Source organism: Xyrauchen texanus, chromosome 45 (genome assembly GCF_025860055.1).
Source record: "Xyrauchen texanus isolate HMW12.3.18 chromosome 45, RBS_HiC_50CHRs, whole genome shotgun sequence".
NCBI lineage: Eukaryota > Metazoa > Chordata > Actinopteri > Cypriniformes > Catostomidae > Xyrauchen > Xyrauchen texanus.
This window is the reverse complement of record NC_068320.1, coordinates 13,246,746-13,272,107: the sequence shown is the minus strand read 5'-3', so window position 1 is coordinate 13,272,107 and position 25,362 is coordinate 13,246,746. Positions and strand designations below refer to the sequence as shown.

Below are 25,362 nucleotides of genomic sequence, written 5' to 3'. Positions count from 1 at the left end.
AACCACCCTTGTTGCCTTGGCATGGGCTGTTGTAAATTCTGTGAGAATGCCAGCTTAGACTAAGCATATAAAAAAGGAATCTCTGAACCGCTCAGAGCAGGACCGCACCATTCCCACCCCGTGCTGTCAGGAGCCAGTGTGAGGATTCTCCCTGTTACAAGGCCAATGTGACACCTGTGTGCCACTCCTTGTATAGCCTCTTGATATTTATGACATCTCTCAGCTTTCAGATTCCTATTTTTGTTTCTCTGTCCATCTCTACTGGCATTTAATATTCTTTAGTTTACTGTCACTCAGTATAGTCTCTGTTAGCATTTTATTTGATATTGTATAGAGGTTCCTGTGCACTAAAGTATCATCTTTCCTTCTGTCATTCCCATTTTTAGGATGGTTGGTTGTCTTTATTTTATTCAACTAAAGTTATGTTTATTTCGATTTTTTCAAAAATGGTTGCTTAAGTGCTAAGAGATCAATTAAACTTGCTGAATTCCCTGAGTGAGATTGAAGATGAAGTGTGTGTAATTTCAGTGGAATTGCAAAAAATATGGTGCATCCCAAACTGCACTTCTACGTCATTTTGTAGAGGAAGTAGTGTGAGTAGAATGTTTACACTGAAAATGCAACAAAAAGAAGTGTACTACGAGTACCCGGATGATGCACTTCTTCAACCATCACAACAGAGTGTAGAATGTTGGTGCACTCGCGGTTTGCTGTAGGTAATGGAGAGGTGGAGGTTCCTGTCTGCAATGGAATGGTGAATTTGGCAACTAGTGAAACTTCAGTAAAGACAGCTTTAAAATATGAGTTGAATGCTTTACCGTCACCCCACACTGTATGAAAATATTCTTTATTTGAGATATTAGGTTTGAACTGAGTTTGGCTAATGCAATAAATATAGCGGCAACACACCCAAGTATGTTCCAGGGACACACAAATATGACCATGCTTTATTTATATTCTAAATGCGGCCATAAATGATAATCAATCAAAAATTCAGTTAACGGTCATGTTTAAAAAGTTATTTCTTGGTTCTGAATTATCTTTTTCTTTTTGCAATGCTTTATTCCAAAGGAAGATTTTTTTTTTTATCTAAAAGTACGGTGTGTGATATGACAATCATATTTTGTGATTTGGGTGGCACCAGATAACAAAAACATTTAAAAAGCACCAGAGAGAAGTAATGCAGATTGAAATGGATGCAGGGTCTAAAAAGGTTTAAACTGGTCTCCCAAGCATTCTCTCTGTCTTCGATTGGTCAAACTCACAGATAGTCCTGTTCTAAACTCACACCATTAGTTGGGCCAATGTTGCTTTGCAATGTTTTGATAGCGCCACAGAGCAACAGTTTGAATCAACCCACAGCACAGATGGCTTACTAATAGTTGTCTCTGCTTATTAAGATTTGATAAGAGAAAGTATTTTTGATTTTTTTTTAATTACAAACTTCACATTTAAAACAGTTTGGAGATCAAGAAGTTTCTTTGGAAACACTGTGGCATCACCTTTTTATTTAGTTTGATCTCTCTCTCTTTTTGTCCTGCGCATGGTGACACCACCAGGTCACGTCTTTGGACATATCAGTACCAATTTGGAAATGACGTGCATCCTTCCACCCATTAAAGAGCCATTTATGTCGGCTATGAGCTGGCTGCTGTGGCATTCTGCCCATTTCGAGATCCCCTCTGTCTTATCCAGCAATAACAACAATTCTAAAGGGTACTATTTTACTGTCCCAGTGCAGCACATCAGTACGCAGGTATGTTCAGCTGTCCGTGCTGCTGGGGGGAGGACAGACAGGCTCATGGTGACTCCACACAGCCAAACGGTTGTCACTGCCACCTCCAGCTTAATATAGATCTTTTAATAGCTACATGCTATTGTCTGACAAGATAATGTATTGTGACTTAAATTTTATAGTCAATGCCATCATTTCTTTTTCCAGCAGACTGAGAAAAGCTGAAATTGAAGGTTAAATTGAAGGTTTGATATGAAACACAACATAAAATGATTTTATTATTTCAGGCAAAACATAATTGTGCTTTATTTGCAAATGTATCTTGTTTTAGGGATGTCAAGATATTTTTTTCCTTGAAAACAAGACAAAAACATTGATTAAGCAAATTAATTTTGCTGGGAAATCCACTGTTAGGTTTATTTTCCTGAAAAACATATCAACAATCTGTATCAAATTTGTGGCTCAACCAATGGCGTGAGTTTAGGGCGGGACTATCTGTTTGTCCAACCAAAGGAAGACGGTGGGAGTGTATGTGATGCCTTTTTGAAAGCAGTCCTTTTTTTTGCAATTCCATTTGGTGTCGCTAGAAGCTCAGCAACTGCACACTTCCTCTTGAATGGGGTGAGGAGACACAATACACCTTGAGAATGAAATTTGAGAATAAATATGTATTTTTTATAAATAATCCCAAAGTAAAATATGATTATACAAGCCCTGCTAACTTTGCTGGCACAGAAAATGACAGAGAAAAAGACAGGAGAGGAAATTACACGACAGAATGATGCTGTCTTTGACCGAGGAAGGAGTGAGTGATTTACACCACCCCTGTATGAGGGGTGTATGCTGAGATTGTAGAAATGGGTATCCCTTCACCTTTATCCTTTTCTGCAAATTAGCTGTCATATGGCAGTTAAAGACCCTGAAACAAGTAGAGGACACATTGACTGACTTTCACTATCTACCTATGGGGCAGGTGAGGGAAGGGCTGGAGGGGGTTTGGTTAATCCAGGTCAGATTGGTCTGTTTGTTTTTTGGGGGTTTTGGGAACTTTTCAGGCTGGAAGACCAACTGAAGACCAGCGGCTCGGAGAACAGCTAAAGCCATATTAAGACAGTGAAGACCAGCAAACCATTTTAGGCTGGTGTAATCCATTGCTGGTTTGAGGTGTGAATGAGATCCCATAAAAGATCCCCTAAATGATCTTAATTCCATGATCAGCCCTGGTTTAGTTTTTTATTTTTATTTCTTTTTTTTAATCAGGGTATATACACTCACTGAGTACTTTTATTAGGTACACCTGTACACCTACTTTTTCATGAGATTATTTAATCAGCCAATTGTGTGGCAGCAGAACAATCCATAAAATCATGCAGATATGGGTCTGGAGCTTCAGTTGATGTCCACATCATCCATCAAAATGAGAAAATTTGATCTCAGTGATTTGGATTGTGGCATGATTGTTGGTGCCAGACAGGCTGGTGTAAGAATTTGTGTAATTGCTGATCTCCTGGGATTTTCACACACAACAGTCTCTACAATTTACTCAGAATGGTGCCAAAAACAAAAAACAACCAGTGATCGGCAGTTCTGCGGACAGAAATGCCTTGTTGATGAGAGAGGTCAACAGACAATGGCCAGACTGGTTTGAGCTGACAGAAAGGCTACACTCTGTACAACTGTAGTGACCAGAATATAATCTCAGAATGCACAACATGTTGAACCTTGAGGCGGATGGGCTACAACAGTAGAAGACCATGTCAGGCACTTTATAAGGACCATAGTGCTCCAATGAGTGCTCAGTGAGTGTATATACCAATTGGTTTGTTTCATTCCTTTGTTGTTTTCCTGAGGGATGCTATTTGTGTTGCATTTTATCTCAGAGATCAAAGTTCAAACAAACAAGAGCTCAGGATTCTCTGCATGATAGAGACATTTATTCACTGGATGAATGATAGGGGGACCAGAGATAGAGAGAGGGGAATGGGGATTAAAAGTCTGCTCATTCTGAACTATTCCAGGGGTCTGGAATCCAGTTCCCTTGGGGTCCAGCCCTATTCATCCCTCATCCAGCCTTTTAAAGCCTGGAGTCTGCCCCCCACGGCAACCCCAACCTCTCCCCCCATCAGCTGTTTCCTCAAATTCATGAGAACAATAATTTTTTCTAACCAACATTGTCACAAAGTCTAATACTCTCTCTATCTCTCTCTGTCCTTTTGGGGTTATTTATGGCAGCCGTCTGAGTGAACCCTTACAGGAATCCGTCATAATCTAATATTAAAGTTGGCACGTCAAACCACAGAGTTTAATATTTTGTTTTGTGGTCTTTCACAGTAACCAATTAGAAGACTTGACTTGTTTATTAATCTAGAAATGATCACTCTTTAATAGTTGAGGCAGGATGTGTTTGATTTTCAGATGGATGTGTTATCCCTGCCAGAAAACAAAATATCTTAAACCAGCCTAAGATGATTTACTGGTCCTTGCCGGTCTTCTAGTCTGGTCAGGCTGGTTTTATAGGGTTTTGGGTGCTTGAAACTGGTCATGATGAGAGACCACATGGTTACCCACCTAATTCTGCTGAACACCAACTTGGCCAGGCCGAGAGACAACCTAAACCAGCTAAGACCAGCTGGACCGGACAGGGGACCAGCTAGACTTAAAGCAGTTAAGACCACCACTGCAGCAGGAATCAACTACAAGTTCCCCTGGGATTCAATCACGAAATGCTTCTTCTCAAAACCTCCTGAAATGTTTCATATAAAAGGGATAGTTCTCCCAAAAATGAAAATTCTCTAATCATTGAACACAAACAAAGATATTTAGAAGTATATATTAGCATTGTAGGTCCATACAATGCCAAATCTTTGTTTGCGTTCTGCAGAAGAAAGAAAGTCAAACACATCTGGGATGGCATAAAGGTGAGTAAATAATGAGAGAACTATTTTTGGGAGAACTATTCCTTTAAGGCCACCAAAATCAGCCCTACAAAGCGGATGACATTTGCTGTGCTTTTCTGCATGTCCTCAAATTATCCACAGAAATGGATCATGTCACCTCACTCACACATTTATGATTATCATCAAAAAAGCTACCTTATATCAATATCCCAAATCCCCCTCATTCTGCATCACAATCCCAATTGTCTATAGGTTGACAGAGACCTTTAGGAGATATTAAAATATGAGTCATGCACAGAGGGAAGCTACAGCCAGATCATATTTTAAATTAAATGTCACTGGTCACGAATTATTAAATGTCTTACCCAAAAATGAAAATTCTATCATCATTTATTAAGGAGTACTGAATGTTAGTCTAAGTCACCATTCATTGCATCTTTTTGGTGACTGAGGCTGTTATTCTGCCAAACATCTCCTTTTGTCTTCCACGGACGAGAGGGGTGAGTAAATTATGACAGAATTTGCATTAATTGACAAAGCTCATGAACTAATTACAAAACAATCAGTTCTAGAATCATAACAGAATAACACAGGATTGACACAAGTGCAATGACACAATGCTGCCTGCATCCTCATATTTCTCCATCCATCAGTTAGGATGGAAGCCGATCTCTATAACATCACCCCTGAATTATTTTTCCATTGGGTGGTGATACCCCTGTGACTTGTAACTCAGCGCTGGGTAAGTCAGCATCATTAAATACCCAGAATCCAGTCCAGCTCAGCTGCCAGCGCACTCCTAATCGCATTGACTTTGTGCTATCCATCATAGCAACAGTCTTGACAATGGTTGCTTTTTATAAAGCTGTTTGTGTTGTCACCTCATTATCATCCAACACAATGTCAATTCCAAAGTCCCTCTATCATTTAAGAGCTTGTTTTTTGTGCTTGGGTCACTTTGTCATGCTCATAACAATAGGGATGTAGAAATGCAATAATACAAATGCAAATACAGTTGATTGTACATACTGCCCCTTTAACCTATACTGTACATTATTTTGTATATTTTATCATACCTTATTGGCTGTACACTTTTTTATCTTACACAATTATAACTATGCTGTGATGAACAATACTTCACAAAATTCTACATTCTCTCAACTTGTGCAGTGTGAGTCATTGTATTTCTGCTATGTTCATCGTAGGTAGCATGTGTAGTGTTATTTTGGGATAAACCTACCAAGTCACATGAAGTGTTGAAGTGCAAATCTCCTTGGCTTGGCTCTGAACTCGGTTGGCATCAAAAAAGGTGGAGCCAACTACACAGTGCCACTTATTTGTTATGAGCATGTTTGTTAGTAAATTAAAACTCTATATTGAGGTGACATAAATAAATAAAAAATATATTTCTTGATTTGATCAAATAAGGAAAACAATCTCTTGCTATCCTAAAACCATCCTATTCTATATTGTGCTGTTTGAATGGCTGTTTCCACCAAACTACAAGATTCGCAGCATGATGATGGACAGCATCTGATTCTCACCTTTCTTTGTGGGCTCAGGCATGTTGAGCCGTTATCCAGTGGACGGGCACCAGTCGGAGGAGTTCAGGGGTGAGTCCGGGCTGCAGCCCTAGGTTACTTTGCGGTTGTGATGGGGTGTCCTTAAGCCAGGTGTTGTTCGGTTGGAAAAATGAAAGCTGGAAGTGAAGAAAGCTGCAGTAGATGAGGATGAGTTGAAGGCAATGCAGGACAGTGAAGGAGATAAGGTAACAGATCTGGGGATGATAAACAAACGGGGTTTATATAGAAGTCCTGCATCCTGGCCACTCCTCTCTCTGTTTGATAGTGGGGCCCAAAAAGATCTATAACACCCACCCTCCCCTACTTTCCTAAAGTCCTGGGGATTAGATGTGTCTCGCTCTCCCCAGTCTCCTCACCAGCTGGAGTCAGACAGGGAGAGGGGCTTTGAATAACACAGGATAGGAGAAAAGAATGAATTTCAGAGTTTCGTTAAGTAGAATGCTTTGAATATATCATGGAAACTGTTGTTTTTATACAGAATCCATTACTGTGCTTAACCCTTTTGGGACTGCAGAGAAAAAGATTATTATCAAAATATTAATAACCACAGTCTTGACCAACACAAAATAGGTATTGTTTTAAAGCTTAGGAGCTTTACTTTACAATGCATGAAGCATAATTTATGACAAAAATGTAACAAGTGCTTTGATATTTGCAGATGAATCAGAAGTGTTCCGTTTTGATAATTTATTAATAATTTTGCACTGTACATAATATTGTAATCTGTAAAAACATCAAACTGAAGCCGTGTGTCATATGTCGTTGGAAAGATCTCAAAGAGTAGAATACACCAGCCTATATGTTGTACTCACAGACAAAAATATAGCGAGTTAAAGCTAAGGATACATCTTTGACATACTATACATGTTACATGTAAACAGGTGTTGCTTATAAGCCACATTTAGCATGTAACTTAAATAAAATATCACATACCATTATTTAGAGGAGGGAATTCCTGTTAAAATGAGCCAACACACAATGTAATCAGATGTGTAGATATTTAGATAATCCACATGAAGCACAATGTGCACACAGCACATAATGTGCTATCTGGCTAAAAACACATTAGCTTTCCTGGATCAGATGAATTAATTGGAAATTATGTAGTTAGTTAATTGTTCAGTGCCATGGAATGCTAAATCAATGGTATTAGAATTCAGATCGCTGCAACCAGAGGTGGAAGTCATCCAAATATGGTCAGAGAGGATCATTCACTAATTACATATGGCCACCAGGAGATGGCGCCAAGAACATGACACAGACTCAATGATGGCTCAGATGACACAGAATGGAACTAAATTACATTTTGTTACTCATACCTGCATGTTTTGGAGACAGCATACCTTCAGTCATTGTTGTAAATGTATTTGCATGTGTAATTAGTTGTTATGTACAATAATTATGTTTTTATTTGTTTGGAAAGGCTTTTGGATACTTGGAGATGTTTTTGGACCCTAGAATAAATATTTTTTGTTATGGTATAACTTTTGATTGCTTTGTGTATCAACACAAAATTTCACTCAGTTACAGGTAACATGACTGTGAACAAAACAAAAGCAGTTGTTCACCCCTAGGTATATAGTCACGTCAGAAAAATAAGAAACAAGTTTATTGTTTTTTTTTGTTTCTTAGGCTGAGAGTCTCAGAATTTATCATAATCTATCTAAATAAAAAAAAAATACAAAAATGATACCAAACAATTTTTTTTATAGATTTATAAGCCTTTAATTCTGGGCATTCCACTGAAACAGGAAATCTTTAAAAACACTTTTAGAGCTTAAATTGTTAAAGACCCTATTAAATAAAAATTGGAACTTGTGGTTTTTAGTGTCTGTCTATTAGCTTTGAGGCTGTCTATATGCTAGTATACATCTAAACGTTGACAAAATTACCTTCTCTCAGGTCAATGCATTTTAAATAGATAGTCTTTATTCTCCGAAAAATGGACCAAAATATTGGGAGTGGTGGTGGCGTAGTGGACTAAAGCACATAACTGGTAATCAGAAGGTCGCTGGTTCGATCCCCACAGCCACCACCATTGTGTCCTTGAGCAAGACACTTAACTCCAGGTTGCTCCGGGGGGATTGTCCCTGTAATAAGTGCACTGTAAGTGGCTTTGGATGAAAGCGTCTGCCAAATGCGTAAATATAAATGTAAACATTGATGACTCATCTTGCACTCAAACTCTTGTCCAATACAACACTCTATAGAATGAGAATGTTTCTCACCCCAATCCCACCAGTGTCCAACTAGCAATACAACACAACAGTACCCACCCACTTTTTTTTAAGTCTGGGTTCCGGAACTACTTTTCCAATACATTTTTTCCATTGGGATTTCATACATTTCTTACATAAAAGAGTTCTAAACCATTAACCTAATCAAACAGCTCTGAGGTGAATCACAACGACCACTCAAACTTTAATTTGAAAGCAAATTGTATTTGAAAATTGAACAAAAAGTCAAAGGTATAAGATTGTGTACTTACTGTCTTTCATTTTCAATCAGATTTTGCATATTTAAAGTATATTGCACAATATAAGTAGTTTAAGAGAGTAGGAAAACCAACTTTGGCTGTGTCCAAATTAACCTGGATACATTTTAAAACAGTGTATAAGAAACATTCTAATAGTTTCTCACCCACACTGAAATGTATAAAAATGCATAAATTCCCTTACTGCACAAGGGGACAACTGCAGTTGGAATGCAATGTGAAGGTTGTGCAAAGTGCCATTTATCTTTAACAATGCTATAAAAGTGGATAGCAGGCACAAAAACACCACTACAACATGTGCCGCCATCTTGAATGGTTTGGGTTGAATGGATCACATGACTGCTTCACATAACAACAAATACATCATTGTTTCAGATACCTCCATTTTCCCTGTCCAGACATGAATGTGAAGACTCAGTGTGGCCAAAACATAGAGAAAAAGAGGCATTTTGAGATGAAAACATATTAGTGTGGACATGGCCTCAGTGCTTCATGGTAGTGGCCGGTCACTAGTTCTCATGGTGCACTTTGTTTGCAGCGATTCACTGATTGGTGGATCATTCTATGCAGTATCATGGGTAGTGTAGTTCTTCACAAGGAATTCTGTATTAATCACACTTTTGCATTTCCTTTCCACTGTAAAAAATATCCTTGTCTGTTGGTATGCATGACTTTAGCAAGAACATACCGATAGAGTAGAATTGAATAAGAATCAAAATATTAAAGGTATTGCTAGTGCTACACTTGGCTTTGTTGAAAGCACACAAAGATGGCATCATGTCTTCTCTCATCCAACACCTCGAGGACACACATTCACAGCACTCCCCTAGTGGACTCAATTATAACTGTGAGATTTGGTGAGAGATAAGTATAATTGAGAGATAATTCAGCGTTGCCCACCGCAGGCAAACGCACAAAAAAAAATCAATTTGCCAAAATCAAGTAGTGTTTTTAATAGTCGACTAGCTGGTGCAGAATAAGTGCTCGATTAATCGATAACTCGTGCACTGCTAATGAAGTGCTTGTAAATAAGAGGTCACCCTGCTAATGAGTAGTTGACATGACATGCCAATTAGTGACAGCATTGTCTTCCAGTGAACCTTAGTCCCATGTCAAGGTCATTCACTGTAGGCATAGGCATTCTTAAGGCAGTAAAGCACCCATTGCTGTGTCTTGCTGTCATCCAGGGCCTCCCATTGTCTAAACCCCACCCTTTCACTAGAAGGCCTGTGACGTGATATTTAGGGCATGATGAGAAAAATAGGAAAGATTCACTTCACCATTCAGCCAAGTGTCAGAGACCAGTGTGATCTAATGTGGATGAGGGCCAAATGTGGTGATCTAAACCACCAGGACTATAAATTCTGTTAGATGCCTGAGCAATGCTTTTATAGTCTATTATTATAAAAGCCAAACTGAACTGTGACATTTGATATAGCCAGCATGGAAGGATGGTGGAACTTTGGAATTGTAGTCATTGTCAAGAAGCTAATTAACCTGTTAACACTTTAATTCTCTCTATAAATCAGAACCTGCTTCTCGTAGACATGGCAGCAATTCACACCGTGAGGCCCTTGAGCTTTGATGGTTTAAGCTGCCTGTCAAAGATTTTTTAAATGACATTTAGGCACTGCAAGGCTTCAAGACTTCCCTCATGTGTTCCACAGAAGAACCAAAGTCATACAGGCTTGGAACAACATGAGGGTGATTAAATGATGAAAGAATTTTCTGTTTTGAGTGAACTATCCCTTTAATGTTGACTGTGAATTCCTTGTTGAACTACACACATACTTATGGCAAAATTTGAGGGAACAAAATGAAGACAGCCCCATGAATAGCACCAAGTAAAGTTAGATTAGTCTGCTGGCTAAGTTAAATATTACATTGTAAGCCACAAGATTTCTTTAGTAATTTCAGACTGTTCATGAATGACTTAGACAGGAATTAGGCAAAAGTAATTCTATAAGTAGCTGCCATGTAAATGCGGTACATGTGCTCCATTAACAAAATTAATTTGAACTTGCACTTAAAATGGTATGTGTATTATGTAAGGAGGTTATGAATGTCATGACATAGTCGGAATCCATAACAAACCAGTACACTGTAGCGCTCTGTTGCAGTGTTGCTTGACTGAGTGGATTTTAAGTATGATTTTTGGCCTTTATTGGTAGCAGACTCTCTATTGAGGAGATCCATTTATAACTATGTGTATACAACAGGGTTTTGAGGAAGTATCATGTGGGCCTGCTACAAAGCACACCAAAAACCATTTTGTACGAGACTGCTGGGAAAGGGCTCATGTCGTCCATGGGGGTTTAGCTTTTATGGTCACCATGAAAGCTCTGTGACAGACGAGAGAGGCACTTTGGCACCTGTGACAGTGGCCCCAAAAAGTATTTGGACGCTTAAGCCACACTTGTGTATTTAACCAAAATATATTTTTTGTAAAATATTTTGATTGTGCAGTCTTGCTTTAAAATAAATGGCACTTAGTTTAAATACTTAAATACTAATGCAATGAAGTTCATGCATTTTTAAGTGCCTTAAGTCTCTGAATACTGTTTGAGGCCACTGGAAACTATGCAGAGAAGAGATCTACTTTACAGTTTCAGCATCAGCTTCAGTATGATCTGTAATCCACAAACATTAGATGTAGTGATCCTTTATGGAAAATATGAATGAAAGCAGCATAAATAGTTTCCACTCATCCCTTTGAATGACATTGAGGGATATAGGGAGGGAAAAGAAATCTCTTTTGTTATTTAAAAGGGGTAGTTCACCCAAAAATGAAAGTTCTCTCATTGTTTACTCACCCTAATGCCATTCTAGATGTGTATTGCTTTCTTTCTTCTGCTGAACACAAACAAAGATTTTTAGAAGAATATTTCAAGCTATGTAGGTCCATGCACTGCAAGTGAATTTAGTAGAAAAATGTTGAAGCTCCAAAAGGATATAAAAGCATCATAAAAGCAATCCAAAGCACTCCAGTGTTTAAATTCATATCTTCAGACGTGACAAGATAGGTGTGGGTAAGAAACAGATCAATATTTAAGTACATTTTTCTATTAATATCCACTTTGACTTTTACATTCTTCTTCTTTTGTTTTTGGCGATTCACATTCTTAGTGCATATCGCCATCTAGTGGGCAGGGAGGAGAATTTAAAATGTAAAAGGACTGGAGATGGCAGAGGCACCGGCTTGAACAAAACAATTCTTATTATGTAATGCGTAGGAAACTAGCGTGTTGTACAGTTTTTCAGTCTCAATTCATTAGCGCAGCTCTTAGGAACACTCATTAGCAACTATTCATACGATAACGCTCTGGGAATCTGGGATGATCCTCACGAATATGGCAAACGCCCCCACCAATGCTGCAAAAGTGGTATCAAGCTTCATCAGATTCATTGATTTTTCATCACTTTTGGAAGATGGCAAGCTAGTCAGGTGAGGAAGCTCTCCAGATGATCCTGAACAGTGAGGAAGAATTCAAATTTTCCACAGAAGAAGACTGTGACTCTGATGAAAAATGTTTGCATTTTAAATATCAACTTGATCCAGCAGAGAATAGTTTTTCATAGTCTTGCTTTTTCAAACGTATTTGCAATATTGGACAACTTATGCCATATAACTATTACCCTAATATTTCCACAATTTCAACAACAAAAAAAATAATATTATGTTGTTAGTAATAGTTATATTAATTATATTGTGAACACTGTTGTCAATAATAATAATAAAAATAATAATAATAATAAAATCATATTTCTCCAGTCTTCTCACAGTGGCATTCCTCATTGATAGCCCCATTAGGGGCTGGGCCATTATTACTCTATGGTGTGAAATACATCAACATTTATGACCACTGACACTCCCAAAATTAAATAAATGTATTGTTTAATGTGAATGAATGGACAGAATGGTTTTTACAATATGTTGTAGCAAAGGCTCTGGTATACAAAATTCAGCACACAAAGGTCTTGAAAAAAAAATGTAGTATGTGTTTTATGGCCCTATTTCAGTGCCCTTAGTTTTTAGTTTTTTTTACCAACCAAGTCTAAAGTTGATTTTCTCAAAACTACAAACGAGCACATACACATTGCTCACATATTATTGTAGCACAATTTGTGCTGAAGACTTTTGCAATTAATATGGTGCAATTAACTGAAATAAGCATAAATGTAAATATTGATCTGTTTCTCACCCACACCAATCATGAGGGTGAGTAAATGATGAGAGAATTTTCATTTTTGGGTGAACTATCCCTATAAGTTGCTGGTTAAACAAACGTGTCTCCACTGTGACTTTTTTGTTTCTCAACAAAACATGTATTCTTTCTCAATAACAGCTTCCTAAAAGAAACAAAACAGTCAAATCTGTATCTGTGGTACACTATAGAAACAAATGATAAACCACCATAGAAACAAAACAGTGTAGCAGTATTGCCACCCAGTGGGGACAAATCAGCAGTAAAGGAGATGTGTTTTTATTTTTTGTTGTTCTACCTTAATTTTTTTATTAGAACTTTTTTGAAAAATGCCTAAATTCTCTTGACTTAGTCTGGTAAGTAAATAAAATCATGAGAAAATTAGAATGAAAAAAGCTTGACAGGTTATGAAAAAAATTTCTTTAACATGAAGATATATGTTTAATTTCAAGACATTTATTTTAATGGTTTAAGATATCCAACATGCAAAAGACTGCATAATGTACATAAAACATGTATTTAAGAGTCTGAATAAAAACTTCATAGCTTATTAGTTTGTTACAAAAGACAATTGACTGGTAAAGCAGGAACTTTATGAAAAGTAGTTTTAGACGTTCTCCTGTTCCAAGCCTATTAAGATGTCATAAGAATAACAAATTATGACTGTAACACACTGGAGACAAACAGAGCCATGCTCTACTGGCCGGTAATAGCAGTCATTCAGCTGTCATTTAGATCCACATGGTGCATTCTTTATTCCACTTTGACTTCGTAAAGTTGACAGAGTATCAACACTGAACTGGTAAGTCAGTTTCTTTTTCACTTTAATGATCTCTCCTGAGCGGGCGTAATTTCTTAGGGCACGGGACATTTTCTGGTAGGTCATAGGCATTCGGTTGCCCTTCCTCTGCCCCCATAACTCTGCCACTCTCTCCTTGTGCCTGGCAGAAAAGCGGAAGACACCAGCCGAAGCTGGCACCCAGGACACACAGTGAGACATACCTGGGTCCTCTAGCACTTCAAACAGGAAGTGGAAAAGTCGCAGCTTTTTCCCTGTAATCATGAAGACAATTGTGGTTGAACATTATTTGTGTGTGTGTGTGTGTGTGTGTGTGTGTGTGTGTGTGTGTGTGTGTGTGTGTGTGTGTGTGAGTGTGTGTGTGTGTGTGTGTGTGTGTGTGTGTGTGTGTGTGTGTGTGTGTGTGTGTGTGTTTTACAGGTTTGGCTATGCTTGTGAGGGCCAAAAGTTTTTAAAATGTCCTCACAAATGTAGTGGAACAGAGTGAATAGCTCAAACATAGTCATCTCTGTACAGAAGAGGATCAGTGAAACTTAACATATTATATTGAACATATTAACATTAGGTAATGCAATTGTTCCAGGTTCAGTAGATATTAAGCTCATTCGACAACATTTAACATCATGATGATTACCACAAAACATAGCATTAACCAATAATTGCCATTAATAAATGCTGTAATATTTTATGTTGATAGTTCATGATATGTGTTAACTAATATTAACATATAGAACCTTACTGCAAGAAGTTACCAGATAATCTATCTATAAAATATGAGATATAGTGAAATCAAAGTGTGTGCATGTGTGGGTGCATGTTGTGCATGGGATGGGCAGAGGCCTATTTCCCATAAAACAACACACAATTGAGCCTTTAATAGGATAGGCATAGTTAAGATAAGCATCTCCAGAACATCAATGGTGTACACAAGACCAGAGAAAATGAGGGAGAACTGAGATTCTATTCGACAGTTATGGGCAGGACGGACCACTCCTGAGCTCCAGTTCCCCTAGGTTAATTCTATCCTTAGAGATAGCATCTAAATAAACCACAAAAGCAGAACTGACCTTTCTCTGCAGGTGTAATGCTGGCACATGATTCAGTACTTCGTTCAGGTGTTGAATGTTGAGTTAAAGGCCTATCTGGTCCGTTTAGGGCATTTAAATTTTGCCCATTCAAAGCATTGTGAAGGATTAATGACTGATTGTGTACTTCAGTAACACTGCAGTTTGCCCCATAATCTGTATATGAATCATATTTGTTTGCTTCCACTGGAGATCCTGTGACCTGTTAAACACAGTATAGGGGTTTTAAAATAGATATCAGGTGCAAGAATGGCACAAAGGTGTATAAAGTGTTGGCTAAAAGGTTCACCTGCTGAGCTACAGATGCAGAAAGCTGCAGCTGAGAGTCTGTTCTATCTAATGCATTGCTGAATTGTTCTCCAGAAGTGTCCACAACTTCACTTGTTGATATGGCACAGAGTTCCTTTGCTGCCATTGCATTACAAACAAACAGTTAGTGTCAATCAGCAGATGATGATTCTATCTTCTATGTGATTTAAGCTTCTGCTTACTTTTTTCCCATAGGGGTTTCCTTATAGATTCCTGTCTGTAGTGCTCCTCGAGAAATTCCAGAATGACCTCCAAATCGGTCTGATATTCCTGTGAACTGTTCTGGTAAAAATATGTATTTGTCTTTATCTTACAGACGTACAGTTGCCCCAGAAAGTGTTATATTAACATTGTGTGACCCCACGTACACATGTGTGGACATTGTATTTTGGCTTAACTATACACAACGAATAATTGAAATTCCTTGAACGGACTGATCTCAGTTCAGAAGACTCTGAGATATCAGTAAAGAGTTCAACTTTTGAATTACATATGAGTCATATGACAAAACAACATGGCGCTGATCACAGCAGAGTTTGTCTTTGGAAGAAACACCAACAAAACAACATCTGGTAAGAAACCAAATTAAGTTTTTACATTGAAATAATTTTGAGTCAAAAGATTCGAGACTCTAGTCTCATCCGATATGCCATTATTAAAATGTGAGTGCTTTATCGCGAAACGCCACACTGCTAAACACAATGTACATTAATGTGTACTTTTTTCCTTAGAAATACTATATGTGCATTTTCACATTGAGAATTAATGGGTTCATCCAAAAGCTGAAAAGCGTTACTTTCAGAGGATTTATATGGAGTTAGGATGAAAGTAAGGGGCATTTTTAACTGTTCTGAGACCAGTGCAGGCAGACAGCACACAGGAGATTATGTCATTCACTAAATAGGGAGTAAGGGAGCATCCTATATCTTTCCTGTGCAGCTAAGTGCATTCACTACTAAAATCCAACCAAAAGTTCAGTTTCAGGCTGCAGATGATTTTTGGACCACTCAACATATTTGGCAGACATGGACCAATGATAATCAGTGCATAGATTCAGAATTTGTAATGTATCATTTTATTTTAACATGATTGGCAGTGAATGGATCATGCTGGCCATTACTTTGAATCAGGATTAATTATGCTAATTAATTATGTAATGTCTCAATGTCTCAAAAACATGAATAACCAACTATCCTGGAAACATAGTAAACAATTTGAAATAAATAATATAGCTTGGTATTATTTAAAGTTTCACAACTTAATCACGCTGTCCACATATGTTTCCATAAATTTTTAGGAAAGCTATTTATTCTAGAAACTTTTTTTTTTTTTTTTCACGTTTATTAGGTCACTGCTAGTTACATATCAAAAAGGGAAATGGAAAATGCACACAGTAGTTATGCTCGGGTCTCTAAAGGTTAAAGTATTATATTAAGTATTAAAAAGTTGCTTTTACAAAAATAAGTTAAGTTTTAAATGATAAGACAATAGTTATACTGTTCAAAGTTAAAACAAACACAATTTTGACACTTTGGTTGTCAAACATAATGAAACATGCTATGGTTATAAACAACACCTGTGGTTACTCTGGTAGGATTCTTGTTTGAACACGAGGGGAAGTAACTTCATACATCCACTAAAATCACCTTGACACCAGTTTTTATGTAATTGCAAAAATGGTTAATAAAAAGTTACGTTTCATTCTAGCACATTAGTGCAATGCAATGACAGAAAAATAAAATGTCAGTCTGACTTTAGTGTCCAAATACTTTTTGGGTCACTGTAAAAGAAACATGTTATAACAAAACTTTAAAATTGATCAGTTCTTACCATGCTAGTGTGCTCTGTTGTCCTTGCTGTAGGTTTTGCTGTTTCAAGTGCCCTTGTATTAATGAATAACCAAAATAACCAAACTACTAAACTGTAGATTTGACCAATAAAATAGAATAGACCTTTTGTTACAATTAGTGCACTTTCCCATAAAAGCAGAGTCTCTCTTTGCAACAGAGCTGACTTCTCTTTAATAACAAGGGACAGGGGAGTGAACAGGCCATTTCACTATGATCTATGACTGTACATAAATCAGTAGCCATTTTTAACCAGAAACCACAGTTTCTGTGGGACCAAACACACATAACACACTTGCTGATCTCCTTCGAACACACATCTCTAGAGTCCACCTTTTTGGAACCGGTAACCACATCCCCTTCACTCTCAGAGATAACAACCACAGGCCCCTAACAATGAAACACAGGCTCCACAGAGCACTACACACAATAATTTGTGCTCTCATGATCAAGAACTTGGAGGTTGAGAGACACAATGTGAAAAGCAACATAAATGAGTTAAATGCAGTGTTTAAAACGTCAACTATTACACCTGAAAGCGCACGCACTACTGGTCAAAAGTTTTGAGACACATGACTGAAATGTTTCTCATGATCTTAAAATTCTTTGACGTGAAGTCATATGCTTAAATGTTTGAATTTAGTTTTGGAGACAAAAATGTAATTGTGCCAACATATTCATTTATTTCATTATAAAACTAAAATTTTATAATAAAAAAAAAGTTTTTGAAATTGATTATTTGGACCAAATAATAAAGAAAAGCAGCCAATAAGTGCCCAACATAGATGTGAACTCCTTCAATACTGTTTAAAAAGCATCCCAGGGTGAAACCTCAATGAGTTGGTTGAGAAAATATCAAGAGTACATGTCTGCAAATTCTAGGCAAAGAGTGGCCACTTTGAAGATGCTAAAATATAACATAGTTTTGAATTATTTTGGATTATGTTTAGTCACAACATAATTCCCATATTTCCATTTATGTTATTCCATAGTTTTGATGACTTTACTATTATCTAAAATGTGAAAAAAAGAAAAGAAAATTATAATAAAGAATGAGTAAGTGTTTCAAAACCGGTAGTGTAATTGCATGAGACCAGTGTTTATTGTCCAGTATGTAAATGATGAGGAAGGTGATTTGAGATCGGTTTGTATTGCGACACACAAAGCAATTGTGTCTGTAAACTAGATAAGAGCTTGGCTCATTGCAAAGAAATCAGGGCAACATTTAGACAGCGGTTTCTGGCGAAAGAAATGTTACAAACAAATTAATCGGTATTATCAATACTGTAAGATTTATTTGAGCGATAAAACAAATGATCTGCTCAGTCCCTTACATAAACAGTTGTGAGAAGCAGAGGTAAATACATAGAAAGAATGAGAAAGTAGATATGCATACAGTTGCCCCAAAGAGTATTTAGACTTTTAAGCCACACTTAAAAATGTATGATTGATCTGTATAATGTTGTATAAAGAAAATAATTTAGGGCCATTAAGATATTTGCATTGTGGCACTATTTTAAGGACACTTAGGCACATTTTACCCCCCAATTCTCATTACTGCAAGGCAAGCAGATGTTTTACTTTTCTTTTTTAATAGTTTTCAATCAAATTTCTCATTACCATAACAGTGTTCTTGATGAAATGAAAGGCAGTACCAGTATTATGATGTATAAATACTTTATAATTTAAATGTGGTAAATATTGCAATAACGAGAATTGCGGTTTAAATTAGCGTAAGTCATGAAAATAATGTCACAACGTCAACATTTGTAATGAAGCCTGAAAATATGGTTTATTTTTATGCAAAATATAATTTCTTATTTTTACTTCTACTGATTATTTTTATATTATTACCATTATATACACATTTCTGCCATTTTAGAATCACATGACCAGCTGAATACTACTCGCTTAGTCTCAGTAACCGTCCTGTTATTTGACACTTTCACTCATTGATTAAAGCAATCATGGCTGAATGTGAATACTGAATTTCTACAATGGAATCTGAAACTACTCTATTGATTTTAAATGGTGCTGCATCCAAGCCACTAGGTGTCAGTGTAAGTCAAACATGACACAAAGACAAAAGTTACTGACTGCGCCTTTAAATGTAATAGCAAAATGTCCTCCCACACACCTGAAGTTAGTTCTGAGAAAATATCTTGCATTGTTTGTGTGCAGAAACCACTTGTCTGGTATTTTGTTATTCAATACAATGAAATGAATACTTTTTAAGTGTCAAAAGTGTCCAGATACTTAAAGAGCCCAAGTTTACATGCACACCACTAAAATGGCTTCATTTATTTACTTCTTATCCATTTAAAATGTATCTGATAGCTTCACCAATAGTGCAAAAGACATATAATATTCATAATTCGTGGAAAGAAAGGAATGTCCTCATGATTTCTTTTGGAGATCACTGAGATGTTTTTGGGTCTTCATGCATCGTCAGTACAGTGGCGAGGTCATACTCGCCCTGGTATGGGTACTGCCCATACCAGTAATGACAGTCAGGTACAGCAGAGCTGTAGTACACATGCTCAGCAGAGCTTTGCTGATGAAGGACCATCTCTCTGGACGAAGGGCCGGGGCTGTAGCCTGGCAGTGTGCTCAGTCTCTGCAGTATTGCTGGATTAAACTGATACGTCAGTTTGCGACGCACTTTCACAATCTCGCCCGTGCGGCTGTAGTTGCGGAGTGCGCGTGCCATTTTCTGATAGGTCATGGTCTTGCGGTTGCCCTTGCGTTGACCCCAGCACTCGGCCAGTTTCTCTTTATTTTTCGAGATGAAGTGAAAGATGCCGCTCCCTCGGTCCGTCCACTGGATGGAGTCACCCATGTTGTCGTCTTGGAGAGCTTCGTGCAGATACTCGTATAAACGTAACTTCTTACGACCTGAAGAGGAAGAGAAATGTGCAATACATCTGCATTAAGCACTTATCAAATATTTACCTGTAATTTTAATCTATTAATGTAACATTACATTTACAGTACAACAGTAAAGATCAACGAATTTGTCTGAAACGATGAACACCTGTAGGTTTTAGGATTAATATCACTCATGTAAATTTGCAATTAAGAGCAAATTGTTGCTACATGGAATTTGAGATATAAATCAAACAGAGACAAATTTACAAATATCCACAAGCAGCCTTCTCTATAAAAAGTGTAATTGTGTCCTTATTACTTTAAAGGGATAATTCACCCAAAATTAAACTTCTCTCACTGTTTACTCACCCTAATTTCATCCCAGATGTGTATGACTTTCTTCTGCTGAACACAAAGATTTTTAGAAGAATATCTCAGCTCTGTAGGCCGTCGCAATCCAAGTGAATGGTGGCCAGAACTTTGAAGGTCCAAAAAGCACATAAATGCAGCATAAAAGTATACCTTACAATTCCGGTGGTTAAATCTATACCTTCAGATGTGACTTTTTTAAACTATAAATCTCCACGTTCACTTTAACTTTTATTTTTGAGATATTCTTAAAAAAATATTTGTTTGTGTTCAGCAGAAGAAAGCTTGCAAATCTGGGATGGCATGAGAGTAAGTAAATGATGAGAGAATTTTCCATTTTTGGTTGAATTATCCCTTTAAGATAATAAGGATGCAATATCACTTTTTCTGTACTTTATGTTGCTCAACTAGAACAGCATGGGTTAGTAACTCCAAGGTCATGGGCTCAATTCCCAGGGAACACACATAAATAAAATGTGTACCTTAAATGTACTGTCACTGTTATATTCTGTTATATCAGAATTGTGCATGGCGTATGAGGCCACACAATCTTTGTATGATCATGACTCCAAATTCCACTCATGATATGACAGATTGTCAGCTTCTTACCTTTTCCGTTGCGCTGTGGTAAATTTGAATAAAACGCTGGCACAGTAGAAGCCAATGGAGATACATCCGGCACAATGTGAGACCATGACTACAGACACAGAGGAAAGTTTGATCACAAAACCTGATTATAACTATTGACAGTGAGAGTGAAAGTCATGAAGTGTGTTGTTAACGTACCGTGGACTCATTCCAGTCATACATGGGTCCTGGAGGCTCAAAATGCGGTGTGAACTGATAGCATGAAATGGCATGTCTCACCGACGACTGTTGACTTTCCAAATTCTCATAGTATTTATTTTCTGAAAGAGCCAAACAAAAGACAATACACAATAGAGGACATCTAATATAACAATATAATATAATATAATATATTATAATATAATGTAATTTTATGATTTATACCTGTGCCATAGTGTAGTATCTCAGAGTGACGCTGAATTACATCAATGGCATCCTGAAAATCTTGATTGATGTCATTTTCAAGAGATCCCTGAAAGAAACAGAGAGAGAGAAAAAAAAAGTTATATAACTTGTAAACACACACACACACACACAGATATATATATATAGTTATAGTAAAATAATTATGATTAATAAATACACATTTATACAATTGTAAATCTAATTATAGTATATATTTAATATATTATGTAATATATATTATGTAGAAATACTATATTTTACAGTCTTGACAATTATATGTGTAATATGTGTTATAATAAGTCTTATTTTAAATCTTATTAATGTCAAAAGCAAATAAATAAATACATGATAAAATGAACAATTTCTAATTTGCAGACTCTTGAGTCAAAGACGTTATGTCAACTCACCATTTTGGCCTTGGAAAGCCTAACACTGCACCTATATGAAGTTCAGCAGTGTTCCAAATGTAAATGTCCTTTATGTCTAAGTGATTATAAGTATAACAGATAAATTGAAGAACGGCTACTGTTTTACCGTCCAACCAAGGAAGCGACCTGTTATATACATGGCTCAATTTAAATGTGCTACGTCAACATAATGTGGGGCAGTAATTTTAGCATGATACTCTACTTCTCTTTTTGGAAATGTAGACCAGGTAGGATTCTCATAATCCCACTATTCTGTAATCTTCATATCTCCATCCAGAGAGAGAGAGAGAGAGAGAGAGAGAGAGAGAGAGAGAGAGAGAGAGAGAGAGAGAGAGAGAGGGGAGAGATTGAAAACATAAGAGAGCTATAACCACTAGTTTATCTAGGAATCTTCCTTTGTGTTGGGAAACATTTGCATTTCTGGTCAGAAGCTTTCAACGGCACTTTAGTTTATTGGTCCTGTAAAAATGCATTGAGAGGCTTGAACAATGCCTGATCATATAATCACAGCAAAAATTATAACATTAATGCATATCTAAAAATGCCACTAATTCATCACTGTTTCTGACATTTATTCTAACCAGATTATGTCACCATTATGTGACTGTGAAGTATTTAGTCTATAGAAGTCTTGAAACATCACGTTATTGGTCAGAATATAAGTTTGTTTGAGAGCAACAATATGGCGACTTTGCTGTGTTTTGTGAGATACACTTTGCTAGTCGTGCACCTGTATTCATTTTTGGGAGGTACGTGCTTCTAGCGAATGTTTCTTGTGCAGTATTTACAAAAAACATTCTTCAGGTGGCATGTGTCATGTTTGGCATCAACGTTTCCAACTTCTTCCTGTTTTACATTATACCAAGTCAATGTGACATTTCAATTGATGTGTTTGTATGCAGAAAAGGAGATGTTTGAAAAAATATATAAAATATAGAGTTATCTATTCCACAAGCAGGATGCAAAACATGAAAATGATGTCCCATTATTTTAACTGTAAAATGTGGCATTTTTTTAGTTTCTAAAATGCAATATGTTCACTTTAATGCACTGTGTTGTTCTGAACTCATAAAACAACAGTTATTTCATTTCATGTTGTCACGACACAAGTTTTAAATATCAACTGACTGACTCGTGGAGTTCCCCTTTCAGGTGTGCAGGGAATGAATGTAGAGAGGGCTTACTGATAAAACAAAATGGTCAATTTATGGGGCCTCATAGCCTCAGTGGACTGAGATTACAGTGATTATACCTGTGATTCAGGTGTTTAACCAATACTCTGAAATGTACATTGTTGGATGGAAGTAAACAATTCATTCTCACAGACAGCAGTTAATCAGTAATAAATCACAAGTCAAACGATTTCTATCAAGACACAAAATGTAACACTCTAAACTGTTGTCATTTACATCAGTGTAAGATACTGTGTCTGTACTGTCAATAGCCATTGTTTGGTGAGTAGTACACTACCAATCAAACATTTAAGCACACTTGACTAAATGTATGTTACTTGTGGTCGTAAAAACCTTTAGATCTAGCACTGTGTATAAATGCTTGTAATTAATTTAATAGACAAACGTAAATTGTGCTTACATATACAGTACATTTATTTACAAAACTAGATCATTTATAGAAGTTTTGATTCTATTCTATTCTGATTAAGTAAAAACTATAAAAATATGCACTTTTATTGGGATTTTGTGTTTTTTTCATCTTATTTACTGTACATATAAATTTCTCAATTTCACAGTTAATTTCCATATGCAAATTAGCACATTTATGTAACTTCAGGACAGTAAAAACCTGACAAACAAATGAGAATGTGTAGATTGCTGCCATCTGGTGAAAAATAAAAATAACATGCCTTGAAAACGTTTTGACAATAATAGCAATTCTAAATTTGATCACAAGTTATGCATTTAGATATAAACAGTGACAAGGAAAAGTGTGTGAACCCTTTGGAATTAGCGTTTTATTTATTTATATATTTTTTTGCATTAATTTGTCAGTAAATGTGATCTCATCTTAAAGTCATAAGAACAGACAAATACAATGTGGTTAAGCTAACAACACACAAACAATTAAAAATGTTCATGTCTTTATTGAATACATCCCATTAAAAATTCACTGTGCTGTGGAAAAAGTAAGTGAACCCTTGGATTTAATAACTGGTTGATCCTCCTTTGGCAGCAATAACCTCAACCAAGCGTTTCCTGTAGCTGCGGATTAGACCTGCACAACTTTCAGAAGGAATTTTTGGCCATTCTTCCTTACAGAACTGCTTCAGCTCTTCTTAGGATTCTGTTCTTAGGATATTCTGTGGGTCTGGGCTCTGACTGGGCCACTCCAACAGGTGGATTTCCTTTTTTTTTTTTTAAGCCATTCTGTAGCAGATTTACTTCGAAGTTTAGGGTCATTGTCATGCTGCTACAACCAACTTCTACTGAGATTCAGCTGGCATACATCAATCCTGACATTATCCTGTAGGATTTGGGAATTAATTTTTCCCTCAATGATTGCAAGTGGTCCAGGCTCCCGAAGCAGCAAAGCAGCCCCAAATAATGATGCTCCCTCCACCGTACTTCACTGTTGGAAGATGTTTTCATGTTGGGATGCAATGACCTTTTTTACCCCTTACGTTGTGCTGCATGTCCTTCCCAAACAATTCAACCTTAGTTTCATCAGTCCGCAAAACATTTTCCTAGTAGAGTTGTGGAGTGTCAAGCTGGTCTTTGGCAAACATCATACATGCAACAAAGTGTTTGTTGGAAAGCAGCGGCTTCCTGCATGTTTAATTTTTTCATTTAGTAGACTCATGAACAGATACGTTTTTAGCTGTCATTCTAGGGTTCATTCTGTGTGCATTTTGAGCCATCTTGGCTGGACGGCCACTTCTAGTGATAGTAGCCACAGTACTAGATCGTCTCCATTTATAGAGAGTTTGTATAACTGTGGACAGATTAATATCTAAGCTATTTGAGAACTTTGTAATCCTTTCCAGCTTTATGTAAAGCAACAATTCTTGCTTATAGATCTTCTGAGATCTCTTTTTTGCGAGGCATGGTCCACGTCAGCAGATGTTTCTTGTGAACAGCAAACTCAAAATGTTTGAGTGCTTTTTACAAGATAAAGTAGCTCTAACCCACACCGCCAATCTTGTGTCCTAAATTGGATGCCAGGTTTGCCAACTCCTGTCTTTAATTAGCTTTTGTTGATGTAATTTGCCTAGGGTTTCACATACTTTTTCTAACATAAACTGTTAATGTTTCAATTATGTCCACACACAGCAATTTGTTACAGGCAATACATGCACAAATCTAATGGCTACACGGTTCAAAAGAGATGTGCCAAATGGATGTGTTTCAAGGCCTCTGTTAAGAAATTCTAATTAAACATACTAATCATTGATGTCTATGTGACACCAATTTGACGTCTAAAATCACACACTGATTTGACGTAAATTGAACGTCAAACATATTGGCCTACATAGCCTATACATTAAACAAGTTTCATTGTGGGATTAACTTTATATTTTCACCCAATTACCACTGGATGAAATCGCCATTCAAACTGAATTTAAATTGATGTTATACAGCATCTTGATCAAGTCTTAACTAATATTTGACGTCAAATTGATATCAAGGTGCCTGCTGGGATTCAATATGTACAAGAACAATACAATATTTTGTGTGTCATTCAAACAGATTGTGT

General features: G+C 36.8%; 3 protein-coding genes across 3 annotated transcripts in view; all 3 read right to left on the bottom strand.

The window, feature by feature from the left end:
* Positions 1-6,394, bottom strand: part of mybpc1 (myosin binding protein C1) — a 45,882-nt gene extending 39,488 nt beyond the window's left edge. Inside the window, 1 exon segment of the mRNA XM_052118730.1 lies at positions 6,177-6,394. Coding sequence (XP_051974690.1) covers positions 6,177-6,198 — 22 coding nt within the window. The 5' untranslated portion in view covers positions 6,199-6,394.
* Positions 6,395-13,641: 7,247 nt separating this feature from the next.
* Positions 13,642-16,997, bottom strand: spi2 (Spi-2 proto-oncogene). The gene is made up of 5 exons (XM_052118582.1): positions 16,938-16,997; positions 15,290-15,389; positions 15,088-15,206; positions 14,781-15,000; positions 13,642-13,967 (listed from the first exon to the last, which is right to left on the bottom strand). The coding sequence occupies exons 1-5, from the start codon at positions 16,938-16,940 to the stop codon at positions 13,642-13,644; spliced, it is 768 nt and encodes a 255-aa protein (XP_051974542.1). The 5' UTR covers positions 16,941-16,997.
* A 2,209-nt stretch (positions 16,998-19,206) lies between these two features.
* On the bottom strand, positions 19,207-21,745 carry spic (Spi-C transcription factor (Spi-1/PU.1 related)). The gene is made up of 5 exons (XM_052118952.1): positions 21,631-21,745; positions 21,203-21,290; positions 20,978-21,099; positions 20,801-20,888; positions 19,207-19,849 (listed from the first exon to the last, which is right to left on the bottom strand). Exons 1-5 carry the CDS (start codon positions 21,631-21,633, stop codon positions 19,371-19,373), a joined length of 780 nt encoding a protein of 259 aa, XP_051974912.1. The 5' UTR covers positions 21,634-21,745; the 3' UTR covers positions 19,207-19,370.
* Between the last annotated feature and the right edge of the window lie 3,617 nt (positions 21,746-25,362).